The sequence below is a fragment of the Pinus tabuliformis genome, chromosome J, assembly GCF_031772625.1.
Source record: "Pinus tabuliformis cultivar Carrire ecotype Pingquan chromosome J, CPIR1, whole genome shotgun sequence".
NCBI classification, from domain to species: Eukaryota; Viridiplantae; Streptophyta; class Pinopsida; order Pinales; family Pinaceae; genus Pinus; species Pinus tabuliformis.
In genome coordinates this window covers 926,633,399-926,653,286 of record NC_142295.1, presented here as the reverse complement: position 1 = coordinate 926,653,286, position 19,888 = coordinate 926,633,399, and the positions used below count along the sequence as shown (strand labels likewise).

The 19,888-nt window shown below is 34.7% G+C and overlaps 2 protein-coding genes across 6 annotated transcripts; both read right to left on the bottom strand.

The window, feature by feature from the left end:
* Window positions 1–4,977: 4,977 nt before the first annotated feature.
* Window positions 4,978–19,885, bottom strand: LOC149229796 (peroxisomal fatty acid beta-oxidation multifunctional protein-like). Of its 5 annotated transcripts, XM_089378734.1 has the most exons (9): window positions 19,785–19,882; window positions 9,089–9,160; window positions 8,799–8,861; window positions 8,636–8,695; window positions 7,982–8,049; window positions 7,796–7,877; window positions 7,412–7,496; window positions 5,267–5,338; window positions 4,978–5,037 (listed from the first exon to the last, which is right to left on the bottom strand). In XM_089378734.1, the coding sequence occupies exons 2-8, from the start codon at window positions 9,123–9,125 to the stop codon at window positions 5,311–5,313; spliced, it is 423 nt and encodes a 140-aa protein (XP_089234860.1). In that variant the 5' UTR covers window positions 9,126–9,160; window positions 19,785–19,882; the 3' UTR covers window positions 4,978–5,037; window positions 5,267–5,310. The 5 variants fall into 5 exon arrangements, with proteins under 5 accessions (XP_089234860.1, XP_089234858.1, XP_089234857.1 ...); XM_089378732.1 differs by lacking the exon at window positions 7,412–7,496 and having other exon boundaries at window positions 9,089–9,151; window positions 19,785–19,885; XM_089378731.1 differs by lacking the exon at window positions 7,412–7,496.
* Window positions 12,355–13,438, bottom strand: LOC149229797 (U-box domain-containing protein 1-like). Its single transcript, XM_089375911.1, has one exon. The coding sequence runs from the start codon at window positions 13,244–13,246 to the stop codon at window positions 12,614–12,616; it is 633 nt and encodes a 210-aa protein (XP_089232037.1). The 5' UTR covers window positions 13,247–13,438; the 3' UTR covers window positions 12,355–12,613.
* Window positions 19,886–19,888: the final 3 nt, after the last annotated feature.

Below are 19,888 nucleotides of genomic sequence, written 5' to 3'. Positions count from 1 at the left end.
CTTTCTCTTTATCCTCATGATGGAAGGACTTGGTCGGTCTATCAAGCATGCGAAAGAAGTGGGTAACATCAAGTGTCTCCAACTCACTTAGACTAGACAGGCTTTGACCCATCAACAATTTGTTGATGACACTATGTTGCAGGGTATCCCCATGGTCAAAGAAGCAGCAGCTTATAAAAAAATCCTGTGTGACTTTGCCATGGCTATAGGTATGGAGGTAAATCTCTCCAAATCTAAGATTTTTTTCTTTAATACTAATATCGCTATCCAGAGGAATATCTCCAGAATTCTGGGCTTTCAAAGGGATGTCCTTCCTTCCAAATACTTGGGAGTTCCTCTAACTAATAAACCTTTGCACAAGAGAATTTGGGAGCCGGTGATTAATAAGATGCAAGATAAAACCCAGAAATGGACTATTAGATCTTTAAACTTGGCAGGCTAGTTGGTGCTTACAAAAGTTGTACTTCAATCAATCCCCGTCTTCATGCTTTCAGCCCTTCCAGCTCCAAAAGGAGTTTTGCAACAATTTAGAACCATTCAAAGAGACTTTCTTTGGGGTAAGGGGGAGGAGAGAAAGAAATGGGCCTTGGTATCCTGGGATAAGATTTGCAAACCTAAAAACCATGGAGGTCTTGGATTGGATGATCTGGAAGTACTAAGCAAAGTCTTAGGGGAAAAATTATGGTGGCATTGGGTAAAAGATCCAAAGGCTCAGTGGGCTAGTATTTGGAAAAAAAAATACGCCAACACTTGGCAAGATGATGATCACATAAGGATGACTATCATCATAAAAGGCTCCTACATCTGGAATAAAGCCTGGGAGAATAGAGGCTTAGTGCGAAAAAACAACTTTTGGGAAATCAGAGAGGGAGATCTTGCTTTGTTTTGGGAGGATAAATGGCAACAAGAACCTACATTGTTAAGAGAGGACTTTTTGGACCTCAAGAAAGAAACTTATACTAGAGGGTTACTTAGGGTAAAATATTTTTGGGATCAAACCAGTAGTGAAGGAAAATGGAGAACTTGGAAGAGTATAGAATATAGGGATGATAGCCCCTTGAAAGCAAAAGCTGATGCACTTCTGACAATGTTGGACCAAAGGAAAATTTTAGTTTCAGAGGGGCATGACCAACTTAGATGGGGCAACAATAATGAAGGTACCTTCAATCTTAAGGAGGCAAAGCGCATAATCCTAGAGTTGGATTCCAATGTACCGAACAGGGTTTGGCAGAACCTATGGAGGCATCAAGGATGGATGAAAATCAAACTCTTCATGTGGCTGGTACATCATAAGAAAATTTTGACTTGGGAAAACATTCGGAAGAGGGGTGTTTTGGGACCTTCTAGATGCCAGCTCTATGAAGCCCAAGAGGAAACTATGGAGAACCTTCCCAATAATTGCATTTTCACCTCCAGGTTGTGGGATACTTTCGCCACAATTTTCTAATAGACGGATAGGGACAAAGGAAGCATTATCAATACCCTAAATAATTGGAGATAAAACTTCTCTGATTATGAATTTCTTCGCTCAACTTGGGCTTTAACTCCAAGCTTCATAATATGGAATATCTGGAAAGAAAGGAACAATAGAATCTTAAAAAATGAAAAAAGTTCCTCCCTACACATTTTTGAGCAGATCTTAAGACAACTTAAGGGGACGGTAGGTACTTTAGTGCGAACTTCCCCAAAGAATCCACCTTCAAAAGCTGAAATGCAGATACTTCTTCAGTTGGGTATGTAGGGGGTTATACCACAGGGCATGGATAGGAAGGTGATGAAACTGGACAATAAGCCAGATTACTGGCATCCTCCCCCTCAGGGCTTTTTGAAATGCAATAGTGATGGGGTCTCAAAAGGCAACTCGGGTATTGCTGGTTTTGGAGGGGTGTTAAGGGATGAAAATGGCTACATCCTTTTTATTTTCCATTGCCATTTGGGAAGATCCACAAACAATATGGCGGAATTAATGGCACTTGAGCAATGTTTAGAATTCCTGAAGCAGGATAATCTCCAGAATATAATAATTGAAGTTGATTTTGAGTTAATCATTAACCCGATCAAGAGAATCTGCTGTGGCACTGAGCCAGAAAAAGTATCGAGACACTAGAGGCTACTTCAGGTCTTTCAAAGGATTCAGTTTCACCTTATACGCTTACGAATCATGAGTTTTACTCATGTGCGAAGGACGAAAAATAAATTGGCGGACATTCTAGCCAATCAAGGGGTGCTCTATACGAAAAGCAGGGTCAAGTTGAGTTGGCAAGAGATGCCTCAGAATATATTGAGAGAGCATTGTCTCGATCAGGTGGATGAGGACAGAACGTTATTTCGAAACAGAGCCATAGAGACAGGGTCTAGTTGATTTGGATTCATTATGAAGTGTTTTTCAGAAGTGATGTTACATTTGGGATGCAGGTCTCTGTCTGCCTCCTCAACCCAGGTAAGCGCAAACCCAAAAGTCTCAGGTGGAAGTTTCTCGGTAGACGGTGTTTCTTGGAAGGACGGATGGACGGGTGGATTTTCATCTTTCTTTGGTTCATGCACCCGAGGAGATGAGATGGTGTGAGGGGCCGGAGTCCATGCTTTCTCAACAGACTCAAAGCCCCTGCATTACTTCCTGTGGTGTCAATACCGCCCTCGGGGTGGTTTCTGGTTTATCACATGCCCTTCAAGCCAGGAGAAGTATTTCTAAGTTGGGAGCGATTCCACTCACCACACAACACGTGGCCATAGTTGGGGAGAGAATACCACCCTCATCGCGCGGTAATTCTCTGTGATTTTGGCTCATGCGATATGATCCTCCGCCTTTGGATCAGGTGAAGAGAATCAACGGTCAAGGATAAGCATGCATGTTGGTGGGTCCAGGTTGTTTATCGCACAGTAATTCTCTGTGCTTTTAATTCATGCAGTATTATCATCTGCTGTTGGATTAGGCGAGAAGAATCAACGGTCAGGAAAAGCGTGCAGGTTGGTGGGTCTGGGTCTTTTGACCTTTTATGAATTGTTTATTTAAGATGTGAGTTATTATGAGTCTATTGTTTGGGTCTTTAGGTCCTAGTTGGTGGATTTGTATTTTGGTGATGCTTTTACCTAGGGCTAAAAGGTTTAGCCTGCGGTTGGTTGTATTTTATGTAATTTTACACTTTGAACATTTTGAATAGAAGGCACGACTCTTGCATTAGCAAAAAAAAAAACATATTTCAATGTTTAATGTAATTGGAAAAAAAATTGGATCTATAATTCATTCAATTTTTAATATAAAATTCATAAACCTGTCATGTTTCATTTAAAAATTATTAATAATAATTATAAAATTCAGTGCTAATTATAAATAAAATATTTAAATACACATTAAGCAATATGAAAGTGTATTTAAAAAGCATGTTAATAAAAAAGTAACATGATATGACTAGCAATTGTCCCAAAAGGTACAAAGAGAGGCCGATAGGATTATTAAATTGGAATTGTTGAATTTTTCTAACAGAGATGTTGGTTCAAGCTTAAGACTATATCCAGAATACTGAAACCATGATCGAAGACACAAAAGAATGATCAAACAGAACACATGCAACCTTATAAGACAAAACACATCATAGACTCTCTAGCTCATGATGATGAATGCAGATGGAAATCAGTGCAGAAGGCCACCCCATATAGTCATGATCGAAGCCAAGAAGCAAAAAAACCCATTCATAAATACAAAAATAACGTGCATGCCAGGAGCTATGACAGTCCAATGATCTGACAGGTTTAAAGCATGGGAAAATCAACCCTCAAGAAGCCACAAATAACTTCGCAATAAAATATAAAATATAAAAGCCTGCATGCCGACATCTTCATTTAAGAGTCTTCAGCGCTGGAAACAAATCATTAACTATTTTCCAGATAATTCATAGTAAGATTAAAATTGGCTATACCACAGTATGAATTCAGCCCTGCTGAGACAGATAAACGTACATTGAGAAATCTTACCTCCAAATCCTGGAATAATCGCAAATTGAAGTTATGGAAACCCAAGTTGCACTTTTGGGGTTGAAATACAAGCATGACAAGACTGCGTAAATTAAATACATCCATGATAACTCAAAACATGTAAGCTCCCAAAATTCCCCTTCCAAAACATAAAATTACAAGAGATGGACAATCATTGCCACATACCATTGTTAATTCTAATCCACCACCAAGTGCAAGCCCTTGAATAGCAGCTACAGAAGGTTTCTTAGCCTCTATAACAACATCAAAAGGCCAAAAAGGTCAGAGCGAGAAAAAGGTTCCATCCTAAAAACACATAGAATCCTTTTCCAAACTTTGAGGGGTGCCTAAATATCCATCATAATCTTAATTTTTTTATGTTAACAATATCAACATATCCAGCTACGTATTACAAACAGGAAAAAATGTAGAATCCTTTAACAATACATTGTTGAGTTCCTAACTATGTTATAAGAATGCTACTTTTAACTGTACCATCAAATCCAACTATACTCTACAATAAGCCTAGGTATCCATATTTTGGCACATTCCTAGAAAAGCTCAAAATGTCAAGGGTATGATAATGTTTCTCTTTATAGTATTCAAATTACATATGGAAAATAACAATCTATCAAAATGTGTTTTACAAGAATTGGTAATGTTTTTTGAAATGACAAGTCAAAGTAAAAGCAACATTTCTCTATCTTATACATTATTTGTGGATTTGATAATAGCTAACATTCCCGAGATACAGTACCCCCACTTCAACGATACATATCACCGACAACTTGCAACTTTAGTGAAAACAAAAAAAAAGAAACATATATAACAAACGCCTACCTTTAATAGTATTGATCATAAGATCAACAAAAACTCTACCCAAATGCGACAAGTTCCCTGCTAGATACACAGTTACAGAGAATTGAATATGAGCAAACATGGAAACCTCTGAAACAATCTACAATAGAATTGAATTTTGTATGAAAACTTAGTTTGGCACACCAGTCTGTTGTACTTCCTAGAGAACATTGATGTCAAAACCACCTGAGAATTTGCCTCCATTACCTAACAATGCCAAAACAGAGACATAGACATGAAATCATCTCGTTTTTTGAACAGAAGCATTTACATCTCTCTCTATATATATATGAATATATATAAAGATTTATAACACCATTGAACATTTAGTACAGTTTCCATCCCTTCTGCAAACTGCATTCATATCACTATCACTATTATAACCAAACAATCCTTCAAAATTAGATTGCAACTGACAACTTCAAAACATGCATACCAGTGACAACAATGGCCTTCACATCATTTCTCCTCATTGCTTTGTCATATTTTTCTTTCAAGCCTACAAGAACTGTAAATAAAACCAATTGAACGGTTACTACAGATATTAAGTTAAATGATAACACATATGCTAATCCATTACTTACACCAATATATCAACACACAAATGCGTATGTCATTAAGAATTCTCTTTCAATGAACATAAAATTATGACGTAGTCAATTACTTACTGGACAGTAATATGATGAATTTGGTAAGGTTGACCTATGATTTGCAATTGGTATCTGCAAGGTTCACCGAAAGTTTGTTCTTGAAATTTATTACAACGATGAATGGTTCTATTTTATGATGATCTTGATAATGCTGATCTACAATCTAGAATCTGCATTATGAGATTCCCTAATGGAAAGAGCTCTTTCTTGAAATTAATTATCACAATTAAGGGTTCAACCAATTAGTAATATGCATTTTTTCTAGATATCACTCTAAATTTTACGCTATGCATTCCACATTATGTATTTCTCGTAATCAACTATGCTTTTATTGCAAGGCTTGAATATCCTTTCTTTCCATAGGCTTCAGAGTCCCATATTTTTTTTAACACCTACTTCTAAAGATTCTTTAAAAGCTGATAGTTTGCATTAACTTGCACCTCAATCTCAAGATTAGATCAAGCAAGCATCCATAAAAATGAAGATGACTTTGACAAGAGTAGACTCCTTGATTACTTTAAGCTTTACCCACTCTATCCAAAATTTGCCAAAAAAAGTGAGAATTCAGTACAACTTCTACAATGTAATGCTAATTTGGCCAAGAAGCAGCTTCTTCAAAAAAACAAAGAAGCATGAGAAATTTAAAGAATGTCGCGAGACTATTCTAATTCGTCTGAGTCAAATTTCCAAGTTCAACTCTGTTCTTTGAGGAAACCAAATCTAGCTTGACCCCGAATTATATATTCAGAGTCAAGGTCATAGGCGAGTCAAACTGATTCAATAAGTTCCTACTTTCAAGTGATGTTTCAGACTTTGCCATCTCTATCTAAAAGACACAGAGAACGCAAAAAGACACTCGTTGTGTTTGTTTTTCTAACCTAATTTGACAGCAGCCAACCAACAAACCTTTGTCACCTATCGAGAATCCATAGCATTTCAACTATGTGTATGTATATAAAGTCTAAAATGAGTTGTCTTTAATATTCCCATTTTATAGCTGTCATAAATACTTGTATTAATCAAAAACACATTTTCTCCCCCGAAGGTATTTTTTCCTTTGTTGAGCTATGGTCTAGAGGTTGAGACAGGGAAGTCACCACAATAACAACCCAGGTTCAAACCGCAGTTGGAATAGAGCCCCACTCGTGTATGAATCGACGAAGATTTATAGCACCCGCATTAATAGAGGCTTTATGGGATGAAGTTGGGATTTATTTCTCCCAACAGACCATAAAAAAAGTGTTTACCCATGCCCAAAAAAAGGAAATTTAGTGTATCTTTTACATTCCCAAATCAATTTACAAGTTTTTCCAGAGTTCGAATTAACTCTTGATATTGGGCCTTTACAATTCGTACTCGAAGTTGAGATTGATCACTTTGACAATTTAATTTCCAAACTGTTGGGCTTTGGCCAACCCATTCTCATAGTCAAGTTTGGTAACTTCAACAATATTGTGCCAAATTTCCAAATTTTTATTTTATAGAGTTGTAAAAACTTCATAAAGAAAATTTAAATAAAATAATTTAATTGTCTTTCCTTAAAATTATCACTCCCCGGATCGTGCTAGGATTTTCACAATGAAGTTTTCAGAATCTGCAGACCTCTTTATAACAATCTGATTTCGACACCAAATAATTTATCTTTTCTATCAGAAAATCAACATTTTATCTCACAAACAGGTTTCCAGTAGATTTGACGATTAACCCTAGCTTTTACTAGAATGTAAACGAAAATAGCATAAAACATGTAATAATTAATACTAAAAAAACAGCAATTAAAACCCTTTTAAACCTAAAAACATCATGAAAACAAACATCTGATCCTTAAATCAAGCATCGTTAAAACCCTCAAATACATAAAAATTTCAGTTTCAGCTCAGATTGTATGATTTCTATTTTCAATTTTGTAAAAAATCATTTCGAGCCCTTACGTGTTACTGCTAGAGCATTGACCAACAGATTGGTCAGCTTCATTAGGGAAACTCCATCGGCTCCAACCTCCATGGTCACTTCCACCTTCACCATGATTGATATATGTGCAAAGATTCTCAGACCTATGACTTAGATCAAACTTGCGCCTAAAATTTCAGAATTGTCCCTAAATTTTCAGACATGTAAAAATGCCAATAGTCCTGAAGATATACAGAGCCATGTCAAAGAATTTAGTGAAACATTGCAGTTGTTTGAGGGGATGCATCCTTTTCAGTATTCCAATTTTAATCTTACTATGAATTATCTAGAAAATAGGTAATGATTTGTTTCCAGCGCTGAGACAGCCCTGCTCAGACAGATAAATGTACATTGAGAAATCTTACCTCCAAATCCTGGAATAATCCCAAATTGAAGTTCTGGAAACCCAAGCTGCGCTTTTGGGGTTGAAATACGAGCATGACAAGACTGCGTAAATTAAATACATCCATGATAACTCAAAACATGTAAGTTCCAAAAATTCCCCTTCAAAAACATAAAATTACAAGAGATGGACAATCATTGCCACATACCATTGCTAATTCTAATCCACCACCAAGTGCAAGCCCTTGAATAGTAGCTACGGAAGGTTTCTTAATCTCTATAACAACACCAAAAGGCCAAAAAGGTCAGAGCCAAAAAAAGGTTCCATCCTAAAAACACATAGAATCCTTTTCCAAACTTTGAGGGGTGCCTAAACATCCATCAGAATCTTAATTTTTTTATGTTAACAATATCAACATATCCAGCTACATATTACAATACAAGAAAACATGTAGAATCCTTTACCAATACATTGATGAGTTCCTAACTATACTATAAGAATGCTACTTTTAACTGTACCATCAAATCCAACTATACTCTACAATAAGCCTAGGTATCCATATTTTGGCACATTCCTAGAAAAGCTCAAAATGTCAAGGGTATGCTAATGTTTCGCTTTATAGTATTCAAATAACATATGGAAAATAACGATCCAGCAAAATGTATTTTACAAGAATTGGTAATGTTTTTTGAAATGACAAGTCAAAGTAAAAGCAACATTCCTCTATCTTATACATTATTTGTAGATTTGATAATAGCTAACATTCCCGAGATACAATACCCCCACTTCAGCCATACATATCACCAACAACTTGCAACTTTAGTGAAAACAAAAAAAAGAAACATATATAACAAACACCTACCTTTAATAGTATTGATCATAAGATCAACATAAACTCTACCCAAATGCGACAAGTTCCCTACTAGATACACAGTTACAGAGAATTGAATATGAGAAAACATGGAAACCTTTGAAACAATCTGCAACAAAATTTGAATTTTGTATGAAAACTTAGTTTGGCATACCAGTCTGTTGTACTTCCTGGAGAACGTTGATGTTAAAACCACCTGAGAATTTGCCTCCATTACCTAACAATGCCAAAACAGAGACATAGACATGAAATCATCTCGATTTTTGAACATAAACATTTACATCTCTCTCTATATATATGAATATATATAAAGATTTATAACACCATTGAACATTTAGTACAGTTTCCATCCCTTCTGCAAACTGCATTCATATCACTATCACTATTATAATCAAACAATCCTTCAAAATTAGATTGCAACCGACAACTTCAAAACATGCATACCAGTGACAACAATGGCCTTCACATCATTTCTCCTCATTGCTTTGTCATATTTTTCTTTCAAGCCTGCAAGAACTGTAAATAAAATCAATTGAATGGTTCCTACAGATATTAAGTTAAATGATAACACATATGCTAATCCATTGCTTACACCAATATATCAACACACAAATGCGTATGTCAATAAGCCTTCTCTTTCAATGAACATAAAATTATGACGTAGTCAACTACTTTCTGGACAGTAATATGATGAATTTGGTAAGGTTGACCTATGATTTGGAATTGGTATGTGCAAGGTTCAGCGAAAGTTTGTTCTTGAAATTTATTACAACGATGAATGGTTCTATGTTATGATGATCTTGATAATGCTGATCTACAATCTAGAATCTGTATTATGAGATTCCCTAATGGAAAGAGCTCTTTCTTGAAATTAATTATCACAATTAAGGGTTCAACCAATTAGTAATATGTATTTGTTCTAGATATCGCTCTAACTTTTACACTATGCATTCCACATTATGTATTTCTCGTAATCAACTATGCTTTTATTGCAAGGCTTGAATATCCTTTCTTTCCATAGGCTTATCAGCATATTTCATTACTCATTTTCAAAACAAAGAATGTCCAAGATAGTTCTCATTTTTCTAACTATGCTCATAATCTTTAATCTCAAAGTCACATCTCTGATTGCGAAGGTGTCATTAGGCTGACCTCATTTTATGTTTGTACTCCCTTTTCTCATTAACAAGACTTCCGAGTCCCATATTTTTTTAGCATCTCCTTCTAAAGATTCTTTAAAAGCTGATAGTTTGCATTAACTTGCAGCTCAATCTCAGGATTAGATCAAGAAAGCATCCATAAAAATGAAGATGAATCTGACAAGAGTAGACTCCTCGATTACTTTAAGCTTTGCCCACTCTATCCAAAATTTGCCAAAAAAAGTGAGAATTGAGTACAACTTCTACAATGTAATGCTTGTTTGGCCAAAAAGCAGCTTCTTCAGAAAAACAAAGAAGCATGAGAAATTTAAAGAATGTTGCCAGACTATTCTAATTCGTCTGAGTCAAATTTCCAAGTTCAACTCTGTTCTTTGAGGAAACCAAATCTAACTTGACACCGAGTTATATACTTAGAGTCAAGGTCACAGGTGAGTCAAACTGATTCAATAAGTTCCGACTTTCAAGTGATGTTTCATACTTTGCCATCTCTATCTAAAAGACACAGAGAACCCAAAAAGACACTCGTTGTGTTTGTTTTTCTAACCTAATTTGACAGCAGCCAACCAACAAACCTGTGTCACCTATCGAGAATCCATAGCATTTCAAGTATGTGTATGTATATAAAATCGAAAATGAGTTGTCTTTAGTATTCCCGTTTTATAGCTATCATAAATACTTGTATTAATCAAAAACACATTTTGTCCCCCGAAGGTATTTTTTCCTTTGTTGAGTTATGGTCTAGAGGTCGAGACAGGGAAGTCACCACAATAACAACCCAGGTTCAAATTGCAGCTGGAATAGAGCCCCACTCGTGTATGAATCGGCGAAGATTTATAACACCCACATTAATAAAGGCGTTATTGGATGAAGTTGGGATTTATTGCTCCCAACAGACCATAAAAAAGTGTTTACCCCTGCCCAGAAAAAGTAAATTTAGTGTATCTTTTACATTCCCAAATCAATTTACAAGTTTTTCCAGAGCTTGAATTAACTCTTGATATTGGGCCTTTACAATTCGTACTCGAAGTCGAGATTGATCACTTTGACAATTTAATTTCCAAACTGTTGGGCTTTGGCCAAGCCATTCTCAGAGTCAAGTCTGGTAACTTCAACAATATTGTGCCAAATTTCCACAATTGTCATTTTATAGAGTTGTAAAAACTTCTAAACAAAATTTAAATAAAATAAGTTAATTTTCTTTCCTTAAAATTATCACTCCCCGGATCGTGCTAGGATTTTCAAAATGAAGTTTTCAGAATCTGCAGACCTCTTTATACCAATCTGAATTCGACACCAAATAATTTATCTTTTCTATCAGAAAATCAACATTTTATCTCACAAATAGGTTTCCAGTAGATTTGACGATTAACCCTAGCTTTTACTAGAATGTAAACGAAAATAGCATAAAACATGTAATAATTAATACTAAAAAAACAACAATTAAAACCCTTTTAAACCTAAAAACATCATGAAAACAAACATCTGATCCTTAAATCAAGCATCGTTAAAACCCTCAAATACATAAAATTTTCAGTTTCAGCTCAGATTCTATGATTTCTATTTTCAATTTTGTAAAAATCATTTCGAGCCCTTACGTGTTACTGCCAGAGCATTGACTGGCGGATTGGTCAGCTTCATTATGGCAACTCCATCGGCTCCAACCTCCATGGTCACTTCCACCTTCACCATGATTCATATCTGTGCAAAGATTCTCAGACCTGTGACTTAGATCAAACCTGCGCCTAGAATTTCAGAATTGTCCCTAAATTTTTAGACATGTAAAAATGCCAACAGTCTTGAAGATATATAGAGCCATGTCAAAGAATTCAGAGAAACATTGCAGTTGTTTGAGGGGATGCATCCTTTTCAGTATTACACTATCCATGCTCAGTACTGAAAGCGTTCACCTAGAGTCTTATTAAAATATCCAAACCAAATTATTTGGTTGAGAAAGGATCCAACCAGAAATCAAGGGAAGTTCAAATAACGGGTGGATCTATGGAAAATGACAGCAGGAAGGATTCATATTATACTGTCATGGGATTCAGATTATAATGTCACGAATTGTTATTGTCTCCTTGTTGAACTGGTTGAGTTAAGAAATATGGAAATTGAATCAACGACTCTTGTATTTGCCATAGGGTGGAACGAATTGCCGTAGGATATAATCTATTGGCTTCCTCTGCAATTTGTGTATATCGAGTTGTGTGCCAGCAATGGAACAACCTGCTTTCGGCAAACTATTTCATAACTTGGTTTTGTGAGGCGTCTATCACGAAGCAGCCATAGTTGGCAGTGTAAGTCAGAGATGTCCTCTTATCAAAACGGATTTTGTTTTGAAGGATAATCATGCTGAATGAAGGAAAAGGAGAAGGCAGAGGACAACCATGTAAAAAAAATTCATAAGCCTATCATTAATGAAGTCCAGCAAATCCCTACGAAGCAAAACAGGACTGAGAGAGATGATATGGCAAGGAAAGGGAAACAAAGTAGTTGAAGAAGGACCTAACCTGGAAAAATGATGTTGTGCAGATGTATTCTAAACATAGCTCCAGCTCACGATTTCCGAGAAGGAGGCTCCCATCTCTGTAGAATCTTCAGTAATGAGGTGGCTTTTTGCTTAGCGCGGTGAGTGCCTATCATGAGAATAATGGTACAAGGAAGGCAGCAACGATGGAACCATAGTCACGGCGTTCAGAACATTGCCACCTCCGTGACGACACAACGACAACAGAACCGCCACAACGTTTTCTTTACCGTTTGGAGAAGTCGAGTGGAGAAGGCCAACCAGAATGGGAATCGTCGACGTCTAGCTAATCGCGGCCAGACCCGGGCGCTGACTGGATAGAACGGCAAGCACAGCCAGAGCATCGTCGGCCAGGTCGGGTCGTTCACGGTCCTCTTCCATCAGAAGATTCACCAGCAGAGGCACCGCGCCCACTTCCACAACCCTGGCCGCGATGTTGCGGTTAATGGAGAGATTGAACAGGGCAGACACGGCGTCCCATTTTCCGCGGGCGGTTCCATCGCGGAGAAGCTCGACGAGCGCTGGAATGGCGTCCGACATCTCTCCAATGAGTTTCTTGTAGTCGTTCACAGTAGAAAGGCTAAAGAGCGTAGCGGCCGCATTCTCCTTCGCTTCAACGCTACAGCTGGACTTGAGGACTTGGATTATCGAGTCCAGAGAATCAGCCGCTTCGATGATCACAACTTTGTTGTTCTCGTAGATGGAAAGATTCAATAGAGCCGTAACCGCGTTTTCCTGCATCTTAGGGTCTTCAGATGAGAGCAGCGGCACCAGCTGCGATATAGCGCCGGCTTCGGTGATACAGGCACGGTTATCCATCCCGCACTTTGCAAGCAAACGGAGCTCATATGCGACTTGTTTCTGGACTTCCGGCGTGCTAGTGGAGAGCTTCCCTACCAGAAAGGCGGCCGTCATTTTAGTCGCCTCGAGCGCCGCTTTGGTGCTAGCGACGCTCTCCAGCGAAATGTTTCTACTCCCTTTTTCCGGCTTCTCAAACGGGACGCCACGTTCTTGGCACCATTGATGGATAAGGAAGTTCTCGAAAATCGCTGAGAATAAACAAAAATTGCACAGAAATTGCACGACATATGCCTGCCGAATGTGAACGCCAGGTGTCAACCTGAGAATGAAAAGGACGATGAAAGTCTGTTTCAAAGGAAGGCCTATCGGCCTAAAAATATCATCAATAAATAAAATATTTCAATTTAAAAAAAAAGCATATATTTTATACGATTTTTTAAAAATGTATACATCATATAAAGCTATTGAAAAAAATAAATTCTTATGGTTAAAATATTTTAGGTATATTTTATGGTTAATTTTTTTGAAATCCAACAAATATTTGTTAAAATTACAAGTTTAAGTTGTTTAGTTTACACAATCCAAGTACTTAAATTTTTTTATAGGCCATTTAATCCATTTATGCATTCAAAATACAATTATATATATATATATATTCTTAACCATCCATCTATCAAAAACTTATAAAACATGCAAATATTTTTTCAAGTTTTGTATTTTAATTTTGTTTTTTTTTTTGCAGTACTTCATCCTTATACATAGATGCGTCATTAGGACGTATCTTCATTATTATAATGTTGTAATGTTTTTTAATAAAAAGATTTAGAAAAATGTATAGTAGATATCATTTTTGGGATTCAACTGCGTTAAGTAAGTCATTCAAACGTATGACCATTTCCATGAGAGGTAGTCGTAACTGACTAATTTCTCATGATTTTTGAATAGTTCACTTAGCACTCATTGCATCGGGTGATGCTCACAGGGGTGAAGAAGTGGGATTGAAACTAGTGAAATGTGGAGAACGAATCACATAGCATCAATCATCACTTCCGGGGCTTGCACCCGGTAACCAGGTCTTCCCAGGAGGTCACCCATCCCAGAACTCCTCTGGCTCAAGCGCGCTTAACTGTGGAGTTTTTCCCCACAATCAAGCCCACTTAGCTTGCTACCCCATTTGCAAAACCTTAGCAAGTATTGTGCCTCATGAACCATTCAAGTAGAGATCCCTTGACTCTTTTTGAATTTAAGTATAGTTTTGATGTATGTTGAATTTTAAAAAAATATTATTTAAAAAAACTTAAATGTGTGATGATTCTTGGATTCTCTTAATTTTTATTAATTTCTTTGACTATAGTGTTAGGAGAGTTAATTTAATAATATCCGTGTTATAAAATATATTTCTTTGAATATAGTCTTAGGATAGTTAATTTAATAATATCCGTGTTATAAAATATATTTCTTTGAATATAGTTTTAGGAGAGTTAATTTAATAATATCCGTGTTATAAAATATTATTTGATTACAAGATCCGAGGTTTAATTCCCTACTTTATTAAATGAATCAACCCATATTAATTAAGCATGAAACGAGTTTAGTTATCAATTCCTATGGAAAAAAGAAAAGAAACCTAACTAATTACCTATTCTTAAAAAAAATCAAAATATTAGAGCTAAAATTTATTTGAATGCGAATAAATTAAATGTATATTATCTTGGTTATATATAAAATAACTGTTTATTTTAAATTTTAAAAATTTAATTTAATACATATAGCGTTTTAAAAGACGCGGTGATCTAGGAGCTATGGGAGCAAACTCTTCTTACAAAGAAAATGGACCATGTTGTAAAAAAAAATAATATAAATGAGTTTAAATTGAAAATATAGAGATTCAAAAGATAAAGAGTTCAATTATTTTAAGGAAACGTTAATACCATGTTACATGATACAGACTAAAAACAATATTGTGAATATATATATATATAAAATGGATTCTACAAAGAAATAGGGCATTGGACGAAAAACTTTTGGCACAAAATAATTTGAAAGTTTGCGAGGCTAATAAAATAAAAAGGATGAGTATTTCATGAGTTGGAAGTTTTTTTTGTAATTCAAGAAGATTATAATTTTTGGTCAAATTGTTGCTAAAATGCATACCTATACATCAGCAATATCCATACTGATTAGGGAAGGAAATTGATTATGATTCAAATTTTTTATTACGTTAATTTCATAATTAAGTTAAATATGGTAAATTTAATATAGTTTTCTATCACAATAATTCCGTAAATCCAAGTTAAATATGATGCACTAACTCATTAATAACACAATACTGTTATGAATTTATTAATAGCCCTACAAGTGTGTTTATTTTAGAATATGATCAATAATTATTAGGTGAGTGGTAGAGATTTAACCTCTCTGGAATATATGAGAATATTCATGAATATATTAACATTAAGATTTATCTTCAAATTAGTTATTATCTTTTAATTAATTTATCTTATATTAATTAATTAAAAAAATGGCATATCAACACATGTCATATTGGGCATGTGGTATTGATAAGAAATGATATTGTAGCAAAAGCTATTTACAAGTTAATAATTTCTATGATAAAGTTGGGGTAAATATCCATAGTTAAGAATATTGTTTCATGCCTTTTAAAATGTATATATTTTTAGCTGATATATTAATTCTTTTTTATAATTAGTAATAATAATAATTTAAAATATATTTATAATTTAGTTAATTTTTATGATTTTTTTCTTTCTTCCTCTTTTTTTTTTTTTTTTTGTTTTTTTAGGTTTGGGAAATGTGATATGTATCCTAAGTTAAGTGTTTTGATATTTATTATGAATTGATTCATATCCACATTTACTAATCATTTAATTGATATGGATAGGCTAGTACCTAACCCATTGCCCCTTGAATCAATAATTCAAAACAATTCCAATGACTAATTTACTTACACCTAACCACTAACCAACAAAATCTATAATAATTAGTCTCATCCCCTAACCATTGATAAACCAACCAACTTAGGTATCATAATCATGAACCCATTAAATCCCTAACTACTATGAATAATAAATATAGTCAAACATAGTAAATTATAGTTGAATACAATTATCCATAATTGATGTTAATGAATCACTAATATGTAATTGAGTAACTTACAAATCCTCTAATAAATTTTAAACTACTTAAAATTGCCAATAGCTCTTTTATATTGCAAATCATTGAACATGTTCTATCAAAAATGACATACATAAATAAAGTTCTAAAAAGACCATATCTAACAAGATTTTTATTACACATTCTTGAATAGGAAACAAACATGATTATAATATCACTAAAATACTACCATTTCCCAAATAATCTTTATCAATAAAATTTAAAAAACTATTTTTAAGCTTCTATTAACCATATCTATATAAATAATAAATTACACTAAAACAAAAATAGATACCTAATTCAAAAAACAAATACTCTCAAAACTTCTCATTTAGTATACCACATGCAATACAACCTTTTCAAAGAAATTCAAGCAAGATAACATGCACACCGAGTAGTTTCAACCAGGATGAAATAGTTTATTTTCATTAATGGTCAAATACTAACGATATTGAGTTATTATCTCTAAATAGTTGAGTTATTATTTTTAAATGTAGTTAGCAATATAACGATATTGAGTTATTATTTTTAGATGTACTTAGCAAACTAAATACATCAATTAAGTCAATGGAAATTTCCTCCCAATTTAAAAATTTAAAAATCATACACTTAAGGGATTCAATATCCTTGAAATTTCTTCCCAATCTAAGAATCATACACTTAAGGGATTCAATGTCCTTTATAGAAACTAATCCCTTAATGCCCTTTCTAGAAACTAATCATCCGCTTCTATTTATTATCGTTATAAGCATCTTGCAATATCTAATTTTGACTTTCTTCAAAAAAAAGTTTATAAGTGCTTTACATATGGAACATCATACACTCCATTAATCACATGAATCAAATTCTTCCATAATAACACTCCATGTTTAGCTAAATTATAGTAATCATACTTTCTCATTTTTTGTTTATCTATTTTTTCCTAATCGAAATTTCTCAGAGTTTTCCACCAAGCTATTCACTTATCCAATAGGGCTTGAATGTGTAGGTTCACCTTAACAAACTTATTACTAGTTACAATATTATTGCCTATTTAATATTGGATTGTCCATTGTTTCATGGAATTTATTTTCCCGCTATCCAAATTTTATGACACCTTATTTAAAAGTATTTAATATCAATATGTTATTATTCATCTTAACTATTAAACTCTTACCTTACTCCACCGTGTTTCCACAATATGTTTGTTTGTTATATTATTCATATATACATCTGTTCTATTTTATAAATGTTAAGTACATCATATTTTTGACAGCACATGTTTTAAATAGGCTATCTTGTTTAGATTCCCACGAGAAAGTCATCACACACTTCATTATTATAGATGTTGCTAGATGTTTGTGAATGAAGTTTCAAATTTTTTAGTTTTTATTAAAATTTGATTTTTTTTGGTTAAATTTTAATTTTTGTTATTTAAAATGAGTTTTTCATTTTTAAAATGATATTTTGATTATATATATGGGTGAAGTGTTCATTCTAAATATTTTCATAAATTCTCAATAACATTATTGATTGTGGAAATATACATGCCATAATACATGTATGGATTCAACATCCTGGAAAATCCATGGAGCATTTAGATTAGAGTTTACAACTAAAATTTGTGATTCCAAAAAATTCGAACTGAATTTTGAGTAAACTAGACGGAAAAACATGAGAGAAAGCCCTTCAAAATGTAGAACAAATGGACTACAACTTTATGTAACAAGTGCTGCATTCAGCCGGTAGTCCCTGCCATAAGCGGATGACCCACCCCATTTATTAACCCAAGGAAACAAACTGCATTTTGTGTTTGTTGCTGCTCAAATTAGCACCTTTCGAATTTTGTGACCATGGTGACGCAGGGTAATATGATTTGCCTTTCATTTTAGGTCAATTCCTTGAAAGCATGGAGGTTGCCGCTGTCTATGAAGCAAACCTGTCAAATAGACCAATGCCCAATAAGTGATAAGATGCCTTAAGAGCATTTAAACCAAACCTTGTTGCTAATCTTGGACTTAGCAGATGACAATGGCTCGGCAGATTTTGCGTTTTTCTGTTGTTTTAGGGTTTTGTATGAATCCATTTCATGCTATCTGGTTTGATGGTAATGCACTAGAAGCATTGGTTCGCATGAAATCCTTTCCAACATATAGGGTCATGTTCTATCTTTTTATTTTAGGGGAGTGACTTCATACTGTCCTAAATGCTCTCGTATTGTATTCTATTGTATGGTTGAGTCTACTAGAGGGCTTTTGCATTTGAATGGCCAGCAGAGGGTTACTTGAAGGAACCCTTTAATTGATGATAATTGTACAATTTCATTGTGGTTGAACGAATTCTTTTTCATGGACATTTTAATCGACAGCTGCTGGATACATGTATATTTGGCTTATTCCTCTCCAAAGAAGAAACCATTCTGTAAAGAGACCAGAAATAGCTGCTACCGTTCATTGGAGACCATATATTCATTATTCTTTGAGTAGCCTATGTGTACATCCCTTTCATCATATGTAGGATATACATCCCTTTCATCATATACATCTCTTAGCCTGATAAAGTTTGATATCAATGAGCCATGATAAGCTTTCCAGCTCTGTATGACCCTAAATTCTTTTAATAATGCATTATAGTATATTTCCATCTGTGCATATGATCATTCAAAATTTTCGATTTTCGATGTGTAGAGAGTCATTCATGTTAGGATAAAACAGTAGGGAGCATTTGATACCCTGGCATGCGAAAATTTTGAAGTGTCGGGCTCATTTCCTGACATCAGAACAAAAGGGTACAAAGCATATTATACCTTGACATACAAATTCATTTCCTGACTTAACTTGATAAAAGGGTACAAACCATTTTATGCCCGGTAAAAAGAATGGCATATAAGAACGGTTGTCACAGCCAGCAAACATATAATCTAGAGTCAAGAAAACAAGCATGTTAATTTAATAAGCATATAATCTAGAGTCAGAAAACAAGCATGTGGAAACGCAGGTTTGGAGAAAGGAAAAGCAAAACAAGCATGTGGAAACGCAGGTTTGGAGAAAGGAAAAGCAAAACAAGCATGTGGAAACACAGGTTTGGAGAAAGGAAAAGCAATCCAAGAGCACCAAAATGAACTTAGAACAAATGATGAACAATATTGTATCTATCTAGAAACTGTACACAAATTATAACCAGGGCAATGCATCAGGATATCGGAATGGGGAAATATGGTAAGCATCCAATTAATATCGCAACAGGTTACAGTATTCGGATTTCCTCAACATAAAACATAACAGATTGTGTGAAAGTAGCCCTAAGCCCAGACAGAGAATTCAATAACACCTCCGCGCAGAAATACGGATAATTTCAATCGGTATCACAAATTGAAAGACTTTTAATGACAAATTTTGCAGGCATCCGCAACTTTTACATGTAAAGGATCATTTGAATGCTAAAACAGATTGAATTGTCTAAAAGAACAGACGTGATTTATGTTTTAAAGTCGCCATACCTTCGATTTGATCGGCAAGCCCAACCACAATTTCTCTCCGAATTCGAACAAGCCCAAACCGCTGCACAGACCCGAAGAAGTGAGGGATAAAAGGTAGTGTCGGC

Bases quoted from the DNA above. Each gene is read 5' to 3' on its own strand.
- LOC149229796 (XM_089378732.1), bottom strand. From the start codon at position 9,125: ATGAGGAGAAATGATGTGAAGGCCATTGTTGTCACTG. The intron at 7,878-7,981 runs GTATGTGGCAAT...TAATTTACGCAG, and splicing joins GTGGATTAGAATTAGCAATG to TCTTGTCATGCTCGTATTTC. The intron at 5,339-7,795 runs GTAAGATTTCTC...TTTTATTTACAG, and splicing joins GATTATTCCAGGATTTGGAG to TTCTTGTAGGCTTGAAAGAA.
- LOC149229797 (XM_089375911.1), bottom strand. From the start codon at position 13,246: ATGACGGCCGCCTTTCTGGTAGGGAAGCTCTCCACTAGCACGCCGGAA.